Source organism: Thermobia domestica, chromosome 17, assembly GCF_964235325.1.
Source record: "Thermobia domestica chromosome 17, izTheDome1.hap1.1, whole genome shotgun sequence".
Taxonomy (NCBI): domain Eukaryota; kingdom Metazoa; phylum Arthropoda; class Insecta; order Zygentoma; family Lepismatidae; genus Thermobia; species Thermobia domestica.
The window spans coordinates 164,581,406-164,599,604 of record NC_137470.1 but is presented as its reverse complement, the minus strand read 5'-3'; the positions used below and the strand labels follow the sequence as shown (position 1 = coordinate 164,599,604).

General features: G+C 36.8%; 1 protein-coding gene across 10 annotated transcripts in view; it reads right to left on the bottom strand.

Moving 5' to 3' along the window:
* LOC145674461 (uncharacterized) overlaps positions 1 to 18,199 on the bottom strand; it is a 338,683-nt gene that overhangs the window by 64,429 nt on the left and 256,055 nt on the right. For all 10 annotated transcript variants that reach the window (XM_081744547.1, XM_081744548.1, XM_081744545.1 and 7 more), the window contains 3 exons: positions 8,853 to 8,981; positions 5,529 to 5,657; positions 1,170 to 1,298 (listed from right to left, as the gene is read on the bottom strand). In XM_081744547.1, the coding sequence (XP_081600673.1) occupies positions 1,170 to 1,298; positions 5,529 to 5,657; positions 8,853 to 8,981 (387 nt within the window). The remainder of the gene's footprint in view (positions 1 to 1,169; positions 1,299 to 5,528; positions 5,658 to 8,852; positions 8,982 to 18,199) is intronic.

Genomic DNA, 18,199 nt, shown 5'->3' with positions numbered 1-18,199 from the left:
TGGATTAAATTTTATACCCCTAGACACAGCCAGAAACTGATATCCTCTGGGTTAACAGAATATTAGAATTTGTATAATATCTTTATTATATATATACACTTTTTAAAATATGCAAGAGATTTGGGGCACTTATTCTTAAGATTCCGAGTTAATTAATTGAGGTTGTTTGTAAGGCGGGCTGCCTAACATAATTACCATCTCCCGAGCGAGATACGGTCCGTAATTATTATTATAATATATACCCGATCTCATAAGATTTAATTTCACTCTCTCAAGACAAATATTATTTTAATTTTTTTCCTTGCACATGATGTGAAAGATAGGACAGTGTTACTCAAATTTGAAGAGTGGTTGCCAAACTTTTGTAAGCTTCAATCCCCACTCTGAAAACAAGTGAATCAACGACTATTGCGTCTGCACCAAAAAATCTTTTAGTTAGCAACAGAGTGCTAGTATCTTAAGAAAGCATTATGTACATTGATTGCTTCTTTGTGCCCTTCCCATGAACTAATAAATAAATAAATAAATAAATAAATAAATAAATAGACAGTGATATTTAAGGAAGCAGGCTAGCAGACGGGGCCTCATTACTTGCATCATAAGATCTTAGAATGTAAAGAACTCAATATACTTCGACTTTTATTATATTTTAATCTATACTAAGCTTTTTCCTTTAAATTTCTGAGGTTATTGAACAGAGTGAAATTTGTTTTATTCATATTTAATCCACATGTTTTTTTTTTTTAATTTCTTTGGGGCCCCAAGAGACTGAAGCGTTTGTGTTATATTTTCATCTATATTCAGCTTTCTGTGGGAATCCCAAAGATAATGAAATTTATTTTTATTTATTTTCAATCTACATTGTTTCTCTTAATTTTTTTATGGGTCCCCAAGAACTGAGGCCCGAAGCTATAGCTTGTTTAGCTTATACGGAAATCCGGCACTGATTAGCTTAATGAGACAGATATTTCTGTTGTTTCATCCGTTATTTGAGGTAATGTTGATTGACAATTAATGGCGTTTACTTTTAGGGAAGGTGTGGATTATAAACATTGACGGCCATTGTACGGCTCATGCTAACAAGATTCTTTAGTAATAGTCTTTTCACATACTGCCTCCCTCCCCCCATAAAGTAGAGCGTTGTTAAATAAAATGAATGTTAAACTTACACTATCGATATCACACAGTCCTTTTGTCTGGCTGTGCTTATCAGGAGATCTTAGGTTAATTTTCGGTGGACTCTCTACAACCGTCGGGGCTTCTCTCTCCTTACTACTTAGTACTCCACTCGCTCCAACCTAAAAATATATAAATTACATATTGGAAATTAAATACTTAGATAAATATTACTACATATTCACAATTAACTATCTACTTCTAACTATATTGGTAGCATCTATATTCACTAAATTTTACGTTAATTAATACATTACAAACAGATATTGATTGTAGGCTAACACCACAGACATAAAAAAGATTCTTTTGTTGGTAATTTATTTACCGAAACATACAAATAAGAATTTAGCAATAATAGCTAATTAATAAATGGGAATTGGCATTTTCAAGCGTTTACGAGAAGTACAGTTGCCCACGACGTAGGAATTAGACGAACACCAAACAAAAATGAATGTTTACAACAGAGACTGAGGTACGCGGACAATATATACTTTTACATCGAAATAAATATGCAGGGTTGCAAACAAATACATGAAATCACCAGAAAAAGTACAGAAAATTACACTTTTACAGGGACTGTATTTTGGAATGGCATAAACTGGGGAATCATAAGTTTTGTGCTGAATACTACTACATGTAGTCTCAAGAAATATCAACAGCTATGACACTATTAGCACTGTAGATTTATGAGGGTCTGAAAGTTTGTGATTTTGAAGCCACTTTTGGTGCGTAATATCTCAGGAGGGCAAAGTTCTACAACATTGCTGCTTAGGCCACATGAAGAAAAAAGTAAGGACGTGGAAAAAACGCGAAGAAAGCACATGCGTAAAGATGGTAGTAGCCAGGAAAAATAAATATTTGGATATATTTCATGCTAGATCTCAAAAACTACGCATGGTGCAGCAATTAGGCCCGCTTTTGTTTGTGTTTAGTTTTGCAAAATCTTACAAGTGGCGGTTGTTCCATGTATATAGCTCCATGATCATTGCCACGTCTATATGGTGAGGGGGTTAGCTCACAGTGTGGAACACGAACTTCCTCAAAAAGCAACAGAACTTTCTTCGTTACATTTACATGATAATGAAAAACGAAGGATAACCATTTCTCCAGGTTAAGATGAATCTTTATTCTTTGGAATGTTTTGCTCAATGAATATCATATATTACTGACATAATTAACTGTGTATGTAATTATTTGATTATTACTTACTGTATGCAAGAAGAAAGAAAACACTGATAGTACATAAATTAGAAACTAAAACCGGAAGTAGTGGCCCCGCGTAGCGTAGTTGCTGACGCTCTCGCTTTCGGTGCGAGCGGTACCGGGTTCGATTTCCGGTGGGGTGCTCAGTCGAAAAAGTGTAAAAAGCTTTTTCAGGACAGCCATTCTGTATGAAGTTTTTCTGGGTTTTCCTCTTTCACACCAGGCTAATGCCGGATGGTACATAACTTATAGGTCCCAGGCCGCTTCCTTCCTTCCCCAATCCTTTCTTCCTTCCCTTTTCCCGGATTGTCTGCTCGCCGAGGGACGTCATCCCTCAAACGTAATGGGCTAATTGGCAACAGATGCCGAAAGCCCAGAAATCATATTTCTAATCCTAATTCCAACCAGAAGTAGACTCAGATCTTGCAAACGGTGCCTTCATCACTCTTGAAACACGCGACCGATCTCAATCAAATTTTCAACATACACGAGTTTAGGGGCAGGGATTAGTTTAGGCTATTCACTTTGTCGACGCAACGTGTGAAAGGAGGAGAGAAATTTGAAAATAATCAAAAATGACCGATATTAGTATTGAATCTATAGTTTTCGGTGTCGGTGAGAGAAACAGTAACACTTCTGATGCTGTTTGAATCCGAGTTTAGCCCTGATAGTTTTGGAGGGTACAACGTAGGGAAGGGGGATAAACATTTAAAATGATCGAAAAGGACTAATATTAGTGTCGAATCCATACTTTTAGGAGGAGCTGAGATTAACAGTGACAATTCTGATGCCGTATGCCGCAGCACGGAGAAGAGGGAGGGGGAGCTATATATAATAATGATCTAAAATGACCAATATTAGTGTTTAATCCATAGTTTTCGGGATCATTCACATGAACAGTGATATTTCCGATCCGGTTTAAATCCAAAATCAGCAACGCCACTTGGGGAGGGGTAGAAGGATTTATATATATACAAAATGATCGAAAATGGCCACTCATTGTCTGTCGAATTTATAGTTTTCTGGGTCGCTTAGATGAACCTCTTCTCATCTTTACAAATGAGAGTCTGTATTCCTGGGTAAGATATGTTTGGTAGGGTAGTCCCTGGTTAGGAATTTCTTTCTTTTCTGAATTATAAGGATTTAGTTAGAAGTTATTATATGTGGTTTTAATCCTACTCCTATTTTGGAAATTGCATTTTTCTTAAAGTTTCTCTGAGGCTTTGTAAACCCTCAGTTAAGTCTGGTTTCTCTTGAGGGCCACCAGCAGGCCAAGTTGGTATTTACGGATCCTATGGTTTTGGGTTCGATTCCCCTTATGAAGGCAGGTGTCGTGATCGGCCTGCTGGATAGAGTTTATAGGTCTTACTCTTAAGCGATAGAGATTATGGGCCTATATCGTTTTGTTAAACATTCGACAATTTAACCAGTTCCATAGTGAGGGACATATTTATTTCCTACTTGAGGAAATATTGCCTTACCTTTAACCTTACCCACTCCTTGTAAATTGATTAGATTAGAATCCTTATTTAGTAGTACTGCCTCTGACAGGTTTTACTACGAGTATGTGTTAGGCCAGGTTTCTGAACGAGTGCCGAAGGAACCTTTGAAAAATAAGGGCTCAGTGGAAGGTGTGTAAGTGAATGCAAAAGAGGTGAGTCTGCAGGCCCAAAGATTTAGAGTAACTTTAGTTAAATTAAGGTTTCATTTAACGTTCTTAAAGAGATAGCAGAGTAGGAACTATATCTCGAATATGGGCTATAGTTTGGAATATAGTTTTCGAGAGCCAACTTGTGGACTCGATAACTCTTTTGCGAATTAGATTGATTCAAAGTTAAGTCCAAAGATTTTCTTTCATAAATAAAGCATAGAAAGGAAAGAATTTAAGGCATTTATTAACAGGATATGTTCCCGTATGTAATAACATTGGATTAAATTTTATACCCCTAGACACAGCCAGAAACTGATATCCTCTGGGTTAACAGAATATTAGAATTTATATAATATCTTTATTATATATATACACTTTTTAAAATATGCAAGAGATTTGGGGCACTTATTCTTAAGATTCCGAGTTAATTAATTGAGGTTGTTTGTAAGGCGGGCTGCCTAACATAATTACCATCTCCCGAGCGAGATACGGTCCGTAATTATTATTATAATATATACCCAATCTCATAAGATTTAATTTCACTCTCTCAAGACAAATATTATTTTAATTTTTTTCCTTGCACATGATGTGAAAGATAGGACAGTGTTACTCAAATTTGAAGAGTGGTTGCCAAACTTTTGTAAGCTTCAATCCCCACTCTGTAAACAAGTGAATCAACGACTATTGCGTCCGCACCAAAAAATCTTTTAGTTAGCAACAGAGTGCTAGTATCTTAAGAAAGCATTATGTACATTGATTGCTTCTTTGTGCCCTTCCCATGAACTGATAAATAAATAAATAAATATATAGACAGTGATATTTAAGGAAGCAGGTTAGCAGACGGGGCCCCCATTACTTGCATCATAAGATCTTAGAATCTAAAGAACTTCGACTTTTATTATATTTTAATCTACACTAAGCTTTTTCCTTTAAATTTTCGAGGTTATTGAACAGAGTGAAATTTATTTTATTCATATTTAATCCACATATTTTTTCCTTTAAATTTCTTTGGGGCCCCAAGAGATTGAAAAGTTTGTGTTATATTTTCACCTACATTCAGCTTTCCCCTTTAAATTTCTGTGGGAATCCCTCAGATAATGAAACTTACTTTTATTTATTTTCAATCTACATTGTTTCTCTTAATTTGTTTGTGGGTCCCTAAGAGACTGAGGCCCGAAGCTATAGCTTGCTTAGCTTATACGGAAATCCGGCACTGATTAGCTTAATGAGACAGATATTTCTGTTGTTTCATCCGTTATTTGAGGTAATGTTGACTGACAATTAATTGCGGTTACTTTTAGGGAAGGTGTGGATTATAAACATTGACGGCCATTGTACGGCTCATGCGAACAAGATTCTTTAGTAATAGTCTTTTCACATACTGCCCTCCTCCCCCCATAAAGTAGGGCACGGGACGGGGGCACCGCTCGTCCCGCCCTTTCGCTGCCACTGAACCCGAGAATATATTGTTAACAAATAAAATGAATGTTAAACTTACATTGTCGATATCTGACTGTTCTTTTGACTGTGTGTAGTTTCCCGGAGAGCTGGGATTACTTTCCGTCGGACTCTCTATGACCGTCGCGGCTTCTTTATCTTTATTGCTTATCACTTCAGTTGCACCAACCTAAAAATACATAAATTACATATTGGAAATTAAATATTTAGATAAATATTACTACATATTCACAATTAACTATCTACTTCTAACTATATTGGTAGCATCTATATTCACTAAATTTTACGTTAATTAATACATTACAAACAGATATTGATTGTAGGTTAACACCACAGACATAAAAAAGATTCTTTTGTTGGTAATTTAATCTTTTGTTGGAAACATAAAAATAAGAATTTAGGACTAATAGCTAATTAATAAATGGGAATTGGCATTTTCAAGCGTTTACAAGAAGTACAGTTGCCCACGACGTAGGAATTAGACGAACACCAAACAAAAATGAATGTTTACAACAGAGACTGAGATACGCGGACAATATATACTTTTACATCGAAATAAATATGCAGGGTTGCAAACAAATACATGAAATCATTAGAAAAAGTACAGAAAATTACACTTTTAAAGGGACTGTATTTTGGAATAAAGTCCGAAAGTTGAAGTTTTTGATTTTGATGCCACTTTTCGTGCGTAATATCTCAAAAGGGCAAAGTTCTATATATATATATATATATATATATATATATATATATATATATATATATATTATTTATTTATTTATTTAAAAAAAACTTAGACCACAAAGTAATTATGTATGTGAATAAATTATTGCAAAAAAATCATGACTGATATTACATGAAGAAAAAAGTAAGGACATGGTAAAAACGCGAAGAAAGCACATGCGTAAAGATGGTACTAGCCAGGAAAAATAAATGTTTGGATATATTTCATGCTAGATCTCAAAACCCAGATCATGCTAGAACTCAAAAACTACGCATGGTGCAGCAATTAGGCCCGCTTTTGTTTGTGTTCAGTTTTGCAAAATTTTACAAGTGGCGGTTGTTCCATGTATATAGCTCCATGATCATTGCCACGTCTATATGGTGAGGGGGTTAGCTTACAGTGTGGAACACGAACTTCCTCAAAAAGCAAGAGAACTTTCTTCGTTACATTTACATGATAATGAAAAACGAAGGATAACCATTTCTCCAGGTTAAGATGAATCTTTATTCTTTGGAATGTTTTGCTCAATGAATATCATATATTACTGACATAATTAACTGTGTATGTAATTATTTGATTATTACATACTGCATACAAGAAGAAAGAAAACACTGATAGTACATAAATTAGAAACTAAAACCGGAAGTAGTGGCCTCGCGTAGCGTAGTTGCTGACGCTCTCGCCTTCGGTGCGAGCATACCGGGTTCGATTTCCGGTGGGGTGCTCAGTCGAAAAAGTGTAAAAAGCTTTTTCAGGACAGCCATTCTGTATGAAGTTTTTCTGGGTTTTCCTCTTTCACACCAGGCTAATGCCGGATGGTACATAACTTATAGGTCCCAGGCCGCTTCCTTCCTTCCCCAATCCTTTCTTCCTTCCCTTTTCCCGGATTGTCTGCTCGCCGAGGGACGTCATCCCTCAAACGTAATGGGCTAATTGGCAACAGATGCCGAAAGCCCAGAAATCATATTTCTAATCCTAATTCCAACCAGAAGTAGACTCAGATCTTGCAAACGGTGCCTTCATCACTCTTGAAACACGCGACCGATCTCAATCAAATTTTCAACATACACGAGTTTAGGGGCAGGGATTAGTTTAGGCTATTCACTTTGTCGACGCAACGTGTGAAAGGAGGAGAGAAATTTGAAAATGATAAAAAATGACCGATATTAGTATTGAATCTATAGTTTTCGGTGTCGATGAGAGAAACGGTAACACTTCTGATGCTGTTTGAATCCAAGTTTAGCCCTGATAGTTTTGGAGGGTACAACGTAGGGAAGGGGGATAAACATTTAAAATGATCGAAAAGGACTAATATTAGTGTCGAATCCATACTTTTAGGAGGAGCTGAGATTAACAGTGACAATTCTGATGCCGTATGCCGCAGCACGGAGGAGAGGGAGGGGGAGCTATATATAATAATGATCTAAAATGACCAATATTAGTGTTTATTCCATAGTTTTCGGGATCATTCACATGAACAGTGACATTTCCGATCCGGTTTATATCCAAAATCAGCTCCGCCACTTGGGGAGGGGTAGAAAGATTTATATTATATATATAAGATCGAAAATGGCCAGTCAGTGTCGAATTTATAGTTTTCTGGGTCACTTACATGAGCAGTGATACTTTCTATCCCGTTTAAATTCCAACTGAACCCCACAATTGGGGAAGAGAAGGAAGAGAGAGTTAAAAATGATAAAAAATGACCGATATTAGTGCTGAATCCACATTTTTTGGGTACCTGAGATGAACGGTGACATTTCCGATGCCATGGCCCGCTATGTGAGGAGGGGGAAATTTATATATGGTCGAAAATGACCGATATTAGTGTTGAATCTATAGTTCTTGGGGTCGCCGAGGTGAACAGTGACACTTCTAATGCTCTTTAAATTCAAATTCAGACCTGCATCTTGGGGGAGGAGGAAAGGGAAATACATGAAACCGATCAAAAATAACCGGTATTAGAGTCGAATCCACAGTTTCCGGGGTCGCTGAGGTGACCGGTGACACTTTCGATGCCATTCCCCGCAACATGCAAGAGGAGGAGGGGAGATATATAAAAAATGATCAGAAATGGCCGATATTAGTGTCTGATCAGTAGTTTTTAGAGTCGCTGAGATGAAGGACACTTGCGATCCCGTTTGAAACCCAATTCAGTCCCGTAACTTGAGAGAGGGGGAGATGATAAAATGAGCGAAAAATGACCAATATTAGTGTCTAATCCATTGACTAATTGAATTACGGAAAAAAATAGTTATTTCTGCAGTATTAGAACACGAATCACAATTTACCACTAAGAGAAAAGATTGTTACTACATCATAACGTTCCAAAACATTAACAAAAATTGTGTAAACAAGCTTGCTGCAATAAACAATAAAAAAATAATGGTAATAAAATACATGAGATTCAAAGATATGCATTTAAATTATTTATTTCAACCCAGTGAAGCGGGTAATTTATGCTAGTAAGTGATAAAAAGACAGAAAAAATGAATATAAAATATAAAAATTATGAGACACATTATTCTCAGATACACAAAGTTAGCTGATCTACAGCAAAATAAGAGATTTAAAGTAACAAAATTTAATATTGTAGCACCTCAATAGCGCGGCGTTACAGAATGTATATACAGATATACTTGCCTGTAACATTTGGGCACGACCTTTCATACCCTTCGCACCCTCCACTGAAACAAATAATTCATAGACTTTTTCTAACTTGTCCCCGCAAGATTTACAGACCACTAAGGAAACTCTGTCAGTGTCATCTAACTGCAAAGAAAAAAGATGAAGGAGTAATTTATGAACTATTCAAATGGAGATGAGTATTTTTAATATATTCATAAGCACACTCATAGTTTAAGCCGTGAGGTTCAGTTGAAATACCTATGGGAGGGTGAAGTAGAATACTCATAATTGTGACGTCATAGGAACGTGAAGGGTCCCGAGGTTAAACGCAAAATAACAGTGACCATGTTTCTGCTAATTCCAACCGGAATACTTGGTGGGAGTTAAATCTTGCAGAATGAGAGACTTTTATGAGAATTTTACTTTCACTCCTCCCATTGGTAGAAAGTGGCTAAGTCAGCAAAAGAGCAGGTTTTATTTCAATTCTATAAATGAAGTTCAGACTCACTACGAAATTCAAGTATATAATAAGTTCGGGTTACATATGTAGCTGCTAGTGAAAAATTATGAAATATCGAATATTATATTTCAGAATACTGCAATGAATATGGGGGTGGGGGACACAAAAAAGGAATTACAAGAACATTACGACTGAAAATCGGGACAAAATGTATATCGTCGGGACACCGACACAGCCGTCTTTAAACCAGGTCAAAACACGGTTTTTGGTAACCCTAACAGTGCCAATGACGAGCAAGAAACGAATAGTCTAACATCAGGATAGTAGGATCTTGGGTAGAATGGTAGATTCAAATAACTATTCACACTTGGTTGCTCGGAAGGAGTTCAGCGCTCTCAGCACTGAGGCTATATAAGACGTGGTTTTCAAGTTTGCGATCGCCAATATGCCCTCGTCCTCGCAAGAAATACTTCATTACCAAACTTTCTTTCGTCCAGTTTGATGAAAGTCACTAAGTTCAACCACTAATACCTTACTTTTGCTATTTTGGGATTGAGTTGTAACGAAAGTGGAAAATAGTAATCAATGTATATTATATATATATATATATATATATATATATATATATATATATATATATATATATATATATATATATAAGAGAAAGGGAGAGAGCATTGTCTAACATTTATCAAGTATTATGAGAATAGCCTTTTGCGTTTTCTCACACGGTTTTGAACCGGGGGTGTAATGCTAATTTTTTTTTTTTACAGCATTACATGGGCCTAACCACTGAAATTAAAAATGAAATCTTTAAGTTTTACGTCCCACGTTTATGTCGGTTAGGTTAAAGGAGACGGAGATGATGAGAAATGAATGAAATGGTGGAACGAAGAAAGTGGGAGGAAACGGGAGAACCCCGACAAAACCCACGAGCACCGTGTTTGTCCACCACAAAGTGCACACGGCGCGAGCTGGATCGAACCAGGGAACCCAAGCACCGGAGGTGAACGCTCTACCACCGCGCCTCCACAACTAACCACTCAATCACAATCTTGGTATTGGGCAGTATGGCATAGCTATTGTCCAGGTTGTTCACCGCTACGCTCTACTTGAATGCTATAATTTAATCGTAAATTTTCTAATGCCGCACGGGTGATGAAGACAAACTAATATAAAAAACTAATTGATGATAATTTTCCTGACTTCATTGGAAAGTTTACAAATCAGTGAATGAAAATATAGTCTTGGATTTGTCGAAAAATCATTTGCCAATTACGTTGTACCTGTCATCAAGCGATATTACAGCAACTTGTCTAATTAAAAGCTGTTTCAGGAAGCACATCCAGTGAGGAAGAGCACAGTAACGAAACATTGATAGGTCCACATTTGTATCAGCGTTGTTATGTTCTGATTTTTTAAAAAGGGAAACTGTATAAAAACATAGCGTGAACTACGCATACTCAGAACCACTAAACTACGAAGGATTAAGAAAGTATATTATATATATATATATATATATATATATTTGGTCTAGGAATTAATTCGTGCGGTGGGTACGCACACATTGAAGCTGTAGTACAAACACAAAATACATAAATACCTTAAGAAAAATATTGTCCATCGCTAGCCACCACTTTCGCCCATCTGTCAGGCAATGTACGGATTCCGTGGCGAAAGAAGTCCTCATCCTTGGAAGCGATCCAGTCAGAGACCCATGTTTCGATATCTTCTGAAGAAGTAAACCGCTGTCCAATGAAATCGTTGTTCATGCAATCGAACAAGTAGTAGTCCGAAGGAGCAACGTCTTGTGAATACGGCGGGTGGGGTAAAACTTCCCATCCGACATTTTCTAAATAGGTTTTGACCGGTTTTGCGACATGTGGGCGAGCGTTATCATGTTGAACAATAAGTTTATCATGTCTGTTCTCCCATTCTGATCGTGTTCTGGCCAGAGCTTGCTTCAAACGCATTAATTGTCGTCGATAACGTTCTCCATTCATAGTTTCACCCGGTTGCAGCAGCTCATAGTACACCACACCTTTCATATCCCACCATATGCACAGCATAACCTTTGCACAGTGAATATCTCGTTTTGATTGTGATGGACCTGGTTCACCTGGTTTCACCCAGGCCTTTTTTCGTTTAGGGTTCTCGTAATGGATCCACTTCTCATCACCCGTAATAATTCGATGCAGAAACCCCTTTCTGCTCTGTCGTTGAAGCAGCAATTCGCAAATGGTTTTTCGTCTTTCAACGTCTCTGTCTTTCAATTCATGTGGAACCCAATGTGACATCTTTTGAATCATTCCCATGGCTTTCAAGCGTTTGGAGACTGTTGTTTGATCAACGCCTAATGCTGCTGCAAGTTGTTCCTACGTTTGACACGAATCCTGCTCGAGCAATGCTGTCAATTCTTCGTGTTGAAATTTTCTTGGCTGTCCAGCTCGCTCTTGGTCTGCCAAGCCGAAATCACCACTTCTAAACCGTGCAAACCACTTCTGACACGTTCGCTCAGCTAGAGCATGGTCACCATACACTTCCACCAAAATACGATGACTTTCAGTCGCACTTTTCTGCATGTTAAAGTAATGCAGCAGGACACCCCGCAAAAACACTTTATCAGGCACAAATTGCGCCATGTTCACTTAACTACAAACTGGTGTTGTTGACGCTTTAATCCACTGCCCTATACTACGAAAGATACGCGATGACAGGGGTTTGCAACACATGTGTGGATACACGGAACTGTGGGACGCTCCGTTCGTTGCGCCATCTCTTGTCCACCCGCACGAATTAATTCCTAGACCAAATATATATATATATATATATATATATATATATATATATATATATATATATATATATATATATATATATATATATATCATTAGGGTGCCTTCCATTTAAATTCAGGCAGAGCATGTACCATCACCATCTCAGATATTGTTGAAACTTTTTTTTATAGCAACTAGACGTGTTTTTAAGAGACCCATATTTTTTTGTTTTGTCGAAAAAAATTTTCCCGCCAAGTAATGGGCCATCAAAGACGGGGAGTACAATTTATGAATTGTAGAAGACATGGAAAATGGTCAAATTCGGAGCCTCACCATTCGGCTATGGAGACAGGTAGAGTTATAATTCTTGTTGTGGTATGTACATAGGGATATAAATAAACTATATTTTATTATAGTTTGGTTTGCGCATGCGTATCTTTTTGTACATACATTAACAAATGAACGTCAATTTATCTGAAAAGTCGAAGTTTGCGAATTTTTTTCGAGCACTTCCGGTTCGAATTTTAAAATTCTGTTTTCATGGTTGGTAAGACCTGGTTACCCGTTTTCCGAAAATATTTTTGTATCGCTTCTGTGTGCAACCGTTTTGTCGCAAAAAATTCGAGAAATTGTAAAATTTTCAAAAATCGCCATTTTTGGGCGCCATTTTCTCGAAAACACCATCTTCTAAAATTCTGAAATTTTGTCAAATGGTTCAACTTTACATGAATAATAAACACACCAAATACCATTCTCGACCAATGCTTCATGAATTAACTGCAGCCTTTTAAAGTTAGCGAAGTTTCGTTAGCTTTGATATCACAGTTAGCAACACTGGGAACAATAAAAGTGCAATGATTTGATGATGTTTGTGGTTCACATTCATTAAATGAAGAATAAAAGGTTTTCTTGACTGTTTTTTTTCATTATTTTGATCAAGAAGGCTCTCAAAATTTGTGTGTTTCGTAATCGTAATTTCCACCTCAGATTATTTCGGTTTAAGAAAACGAAGGAGTAGGAGGGGGGCATTTTACTATTTCAAAGTTTACTTGAAATGGCCATCCAATAAATTCTGATCTACAAAAAGCCTGAACTATTACCTCAATGATGATTTGCAATGCTCCAGATAAAGTCTCAATTAAGTGCGATGTCATTACAGTGATCGAAAAAGGACAAAAAGTTAAAAAAAAAAAAAAAAAAAATCGAAACGTCTTCTTACGCGTTCCAAAGAAATTTACTGACTTTTTAAACAGAACAATCCCAACATAAGAATGGATCACTCGGAATTTTACAGTATTCGACTAAAGTGGGTCCGTCCGCAACCTGCGAGGGAAGTGTGTATGTGTGTGTGTGTGTATTATGCAAATTTTAAGTTAGCTGCTACTGCGTTGCTACAAGTCAAAGGTGCAGCCTGTATTGAAGCTGTCATGAGTGACCTATTTCCTTTAGTAGTATGATCCGTAGAAAATGACTACTTTCTTCTTCAAGAATGTGGTGAATGTCCTGGAGTGGAAGGACTAAGTATGGAGTCTTTAATTATTGATCCTGATGAAAATGAGTGTTACGTATGCCATATGGGAAAACAATAATCTCGTTAAAAAAAACTGTGCCACTTTCTGTTTTCGTATCGTACATTGCTGGTTTAACTGTAAGAATTGTAATTCATGACTACATCAAGAAAATCCAAAGAGAATTAATTGCTACCGAAAAGCACCGTATAAATTTTCAAGATACAAATTCTATTTTACTTCATGTGGACTTCGCTGAAGACTGGACTGTTATTCTGTAAAGTGAAATTCAGAATTATCACCGGAATATGAAACAACTGACAGTTTTGTTGTAATAAACGACGATAAAACACACGATTCGGCTCATGTACTCATAGCCATAGACAAGATTCTAAAAATACTCGAAGAAAAGCGAAAATATGTTTTATAGAAAAAGTTTGAATACGAGAAAATGAGTGTCTACAATTACCCAAACCGTGTCAGTGATTTCTGATGGTGCTGCATCCCACTTTAAAAATCGCTTTCAGATGTTCGAGATGCAGACAGATCCGATAAAGCAGTGGTTTTACAGTGAAACCGGCCATGCAAGGGTTTCTGCAACGGTATTGAGGGGGGGGGGGGCGAGGTGTATAGAATGTGGCAACGCGGCATAACCTTAGACAAATACAGATACACAGTATTAAAACCGCAGAAGAAAAAAACGAAATGAAATCTTTACGTTTTACGTCCCATGCTTATGCCGGTTAGGCTAAAGGAGACGGTGATTATGAGAAATGAATGAAATGGTGGAATGCAGAAAATGGGAGGAAACAGGATAACCCAGAGAAAACCCATGAGCACAGTTTTTGTCCACCACAAAGCCCACACGGCGCGATCTGGGATTGAACCAGGGACCCCAAGCACCGGAAGTGAACGCTCTACCACTGAGCCACCGCGCCCCTACTAAAATCGCAGAAGAATTCGTGAGTATAGTGCAAGTACAAACTCCGGGTATTACTCTCGTTTTGTTGCCTGGAACTGAATCCGACGACTTCCGGAAGAAGAAAAAAAAGGGAAAGTATGCAACCAGTAACTGGTATTCAACGAAGTCATCTTTGGCTTTCGGGAACTGGCGAAGTTTTTATGGCAGTAACGGGTCACCATTAACTAACTTCATGCTTCCCCCAAAATCGAACTTCTGCAATTCAAAGTGTAGATTTAAGAAATCTGCAAAAAGGAACTTTTGTTACATACATATATGTATGATAACCAGTGGTACGAGGAGAATTATTATGAATAAATCATGAATTACGTGAAGTTGAAATGCTGTGTATGCTTCCACCAGCATTTGTGACTATCGACAATGTGCTACGCATGGGCGGATCCAGGACGGACTTCTGGAAGTCGGGGGGGGGGGGGTAATACTACTACTTAGAGCTACTCTTAAGAGCTCCAAACTCTTAGATCGGTTTTATTTATATATAAAATGAAAAAGTTTCTTGCCACTAGATCACTCCTGAACGAGTTGTGAGTGAGCCAACACCTATTGGAGCACCTGCACGGTTACATGCTATTAGTGAAGACACCAACCAAGCAAATGATTGGTCCATGTAAAAAATAAAATAATAAAAAAATCAGTGAAATTCTGTTTCCGAAGACCATTTTAAGTAAGTGATTTTGAAATTTGTGCGTTTCGTAATCGTAATTTCCACCTCAGATTATTTTGGTTTAAGAAAACGGGGAGTAGGGGGAGGCTCATTTTACTATTTCAGAGAGCCTACTTGATCAAAATAATAATAATAATAAAAAAAACAGTCAAGAACACTTTTTATTCTTCATTTAATGAATGTGAACCACAAACATCGTGAAATCATTGCACTTTTATTGTTCCCAGTGTTGCTAACTGTGACATCAAAGTTAACGAAACTTCGCTAACTTTAAAAGGCTGCAGTTAATTCATGAAGCATTGGTCGAGAATGGTATTTGGTGTGTTTATTATTCATGTAAAGTTGAACCATTTGACAAAATTTCAGAATTTTAGAAGATGGTGTTTTCGAGAAAATGGCGCCCAAAAATGGCGATTTTTGAAAATTTTACAATTTCTCGAATTTTTTGCGACAAAACGGTTGCACACAGAAGCGATACAAAAATGTTTTCGGAAAACGGGTAACCAGGTCTTACCAACCGTGAAAACAGAATTTTAAAATTCGAACCGGAAGTGCTCGAAAAAAATTCGCAAACTTCGACTTTTCAGATAAATTGACGTTCATTTGTTAATTTATGTACAAAAAGATACGCATGCGCAAACCAAACCATAATAAAATATAGTTTATTTATATCCCTATGTACATACCACAACAAGAATTATAACTACCTGTCTCCATAGCCGAATGGTGAGGCTCCGAATTTGACCATTTTCCATGTCTTCTACAATTCATAAATTGTACTCCCCGTCTTTGATGGCCCATTACTTGGCGGGAAAATTTTTTTTCGACAAAACAAAAAAATATGGGTCTCTTAAAAACATGTCTAGTTGCTATAAAAAAAGTTTTAACAATATCTGAGATGGTGATGGTACAATTTTATATTTTATTGCCTGAGTTGAAATGGAAGGCACCTTAGTTGATCTTTAAAATCCTAACTATATACTGCTTCAACCTGCGTCCTCTACACAGCGCATCGTTCACATATGAGCATGAATCTCCTTGTCATTCCTACAACACCTGTACATGTCCCTTTACAGATAGTGTTGTAAAAAAAACGGTTTTTTTTCTGTGAAGTTTTTTTCAATAAAAAACATTGTTCTTTTTCATGTTTTTTTTCAAATGTCTGTTTCTTTTCTGGCAACTATTTATTGATTTATGTTGCAGATTATTGAAATAATCAATAGAACCTGAGTAGAAGCCCTCGTAACTTACATATCGTTTGTTTCTCTGTACCTATACGAGCAAAATTGTGTGATTATTCCTTTCGGACCCAGGTCATTTTCGGCGTTTTCCTACATTTTCAGTTAGTGACTTATTGCTCAAAAACCATTCATTCGATTGATATGGTTAAGGCCTTGTTTTTTAGAAAATGAATATGGCTATGTTTTGGTGTAAGTTGCATTGCAGTGTTCCCAACGGGTGGGAAATTATTGAGGTAAATGTAGGGGTGAAAATTTTAAAAAATTCCCTAACCGAATTTCAATTTTTTTTTTTGTATCTAGCACCACTGCTGTTATATTAATTCACCTAAAAAAAATTCTTTGGAGTGTTGGCAAGGTACAGTGAAATCCTGAAGTCGCTGGCTTCCATTCAAAGAGGGAAAGAAAAAATTCTCTATCATCATACACATGAAATTTTGACACTTTTTACGCCTCAAACAAAAATCAACAAATATGCCGGGGCTACAGCTTCTCTAATTATCCTATTGAAACTTTTTATGGTGCGTTCTGTAGGGCAAAGTAGAAGCTTTTAGGTAGTGGTACGTTTGTTTCAATGTAGCCAGCAAGAGGGTAATAATAGAGGGGAAAGGGAAAATTTTCGAATTTCTCACCTAAAATTGGGAATCAATTGTTTTGGCTGGAAACACTGCCATCAGACAGACGAAAATTATCTGAAAATAAACCTTAGTACTCTAAGAATATATCCTACAAGTATCATGGCGATATCTATCAAACTAAGCACGAAATTAAAAAAAAAAACTCTCATTCTACCTCAGAAATTGACCATTTTCTTACCATTTCCAGAACATGAATTATAAAACTCAACTGTACTTCTTCTAATTATTCTAATGAAACATTTTATGGTGCGCTGTGTAGGCTAAGAAAGAAGCTTTTAGACACTGGTAGGTTTGTTCGAGTGTAGCTAACAAGAGGGAAATAAAAGAAACAAAAAAGGATTTTTTCCAAAATTTGCCCCTAAAATCTGGAATTAAAATTTTCTGTAGCTTGCAACACTGCTATCAGACACACGCAAACTATCTTAAAATAAGCTTTGGTATCCCCCTAATATATCCTACAAGTATTGTGACGATATCTAATAAAGTAAGCATGTCAATAAAAAATATCTCATTCTACCTTTAAAAAATCACAGTTATCTTTCCAATTAACAGTCTATTGTAAACCTCAACTGTACTTCCCTTAATTATTCTATTGAAACTTTCTATAGTGTGTTGTGTAGGGAAAAGACTAGACTTCCAGATACTGGTACGTTTGTTCCGATGTAGCGAACAAGAGGGAAATAATAGAGACAAAACAGATAATTTTCCCAAAATTTCCCCCTAAAATCTGGAATTATAATTATGTAGCTGGCAACACTGCTACCAGACAGACACAAGATATCTTAAATTAAACACTGCACTGTAAAAACTGTATAGTTGGAATAACCCAGAATTCTGGGTTGAAAAAGTGACAACCACGCCGTATTGTCTTAGAAATCAGAAAATATGGTTATAATAACAATACGAGAAGTCAAAACTAGTAAAAAATAAAAACCTCTGGCATGACCTGGATTCGAACTCACACCGCGCGGCTGTTAAGCGCGTGCGTTATCCACCAGACCAACCGGAATCTTAGTTTAGGCTGTGTGATAACAAGAATTACAGCATACTTTGGAAGCAATTTTTAGTCACTTTGAATTTAAAACAAGTCAATTA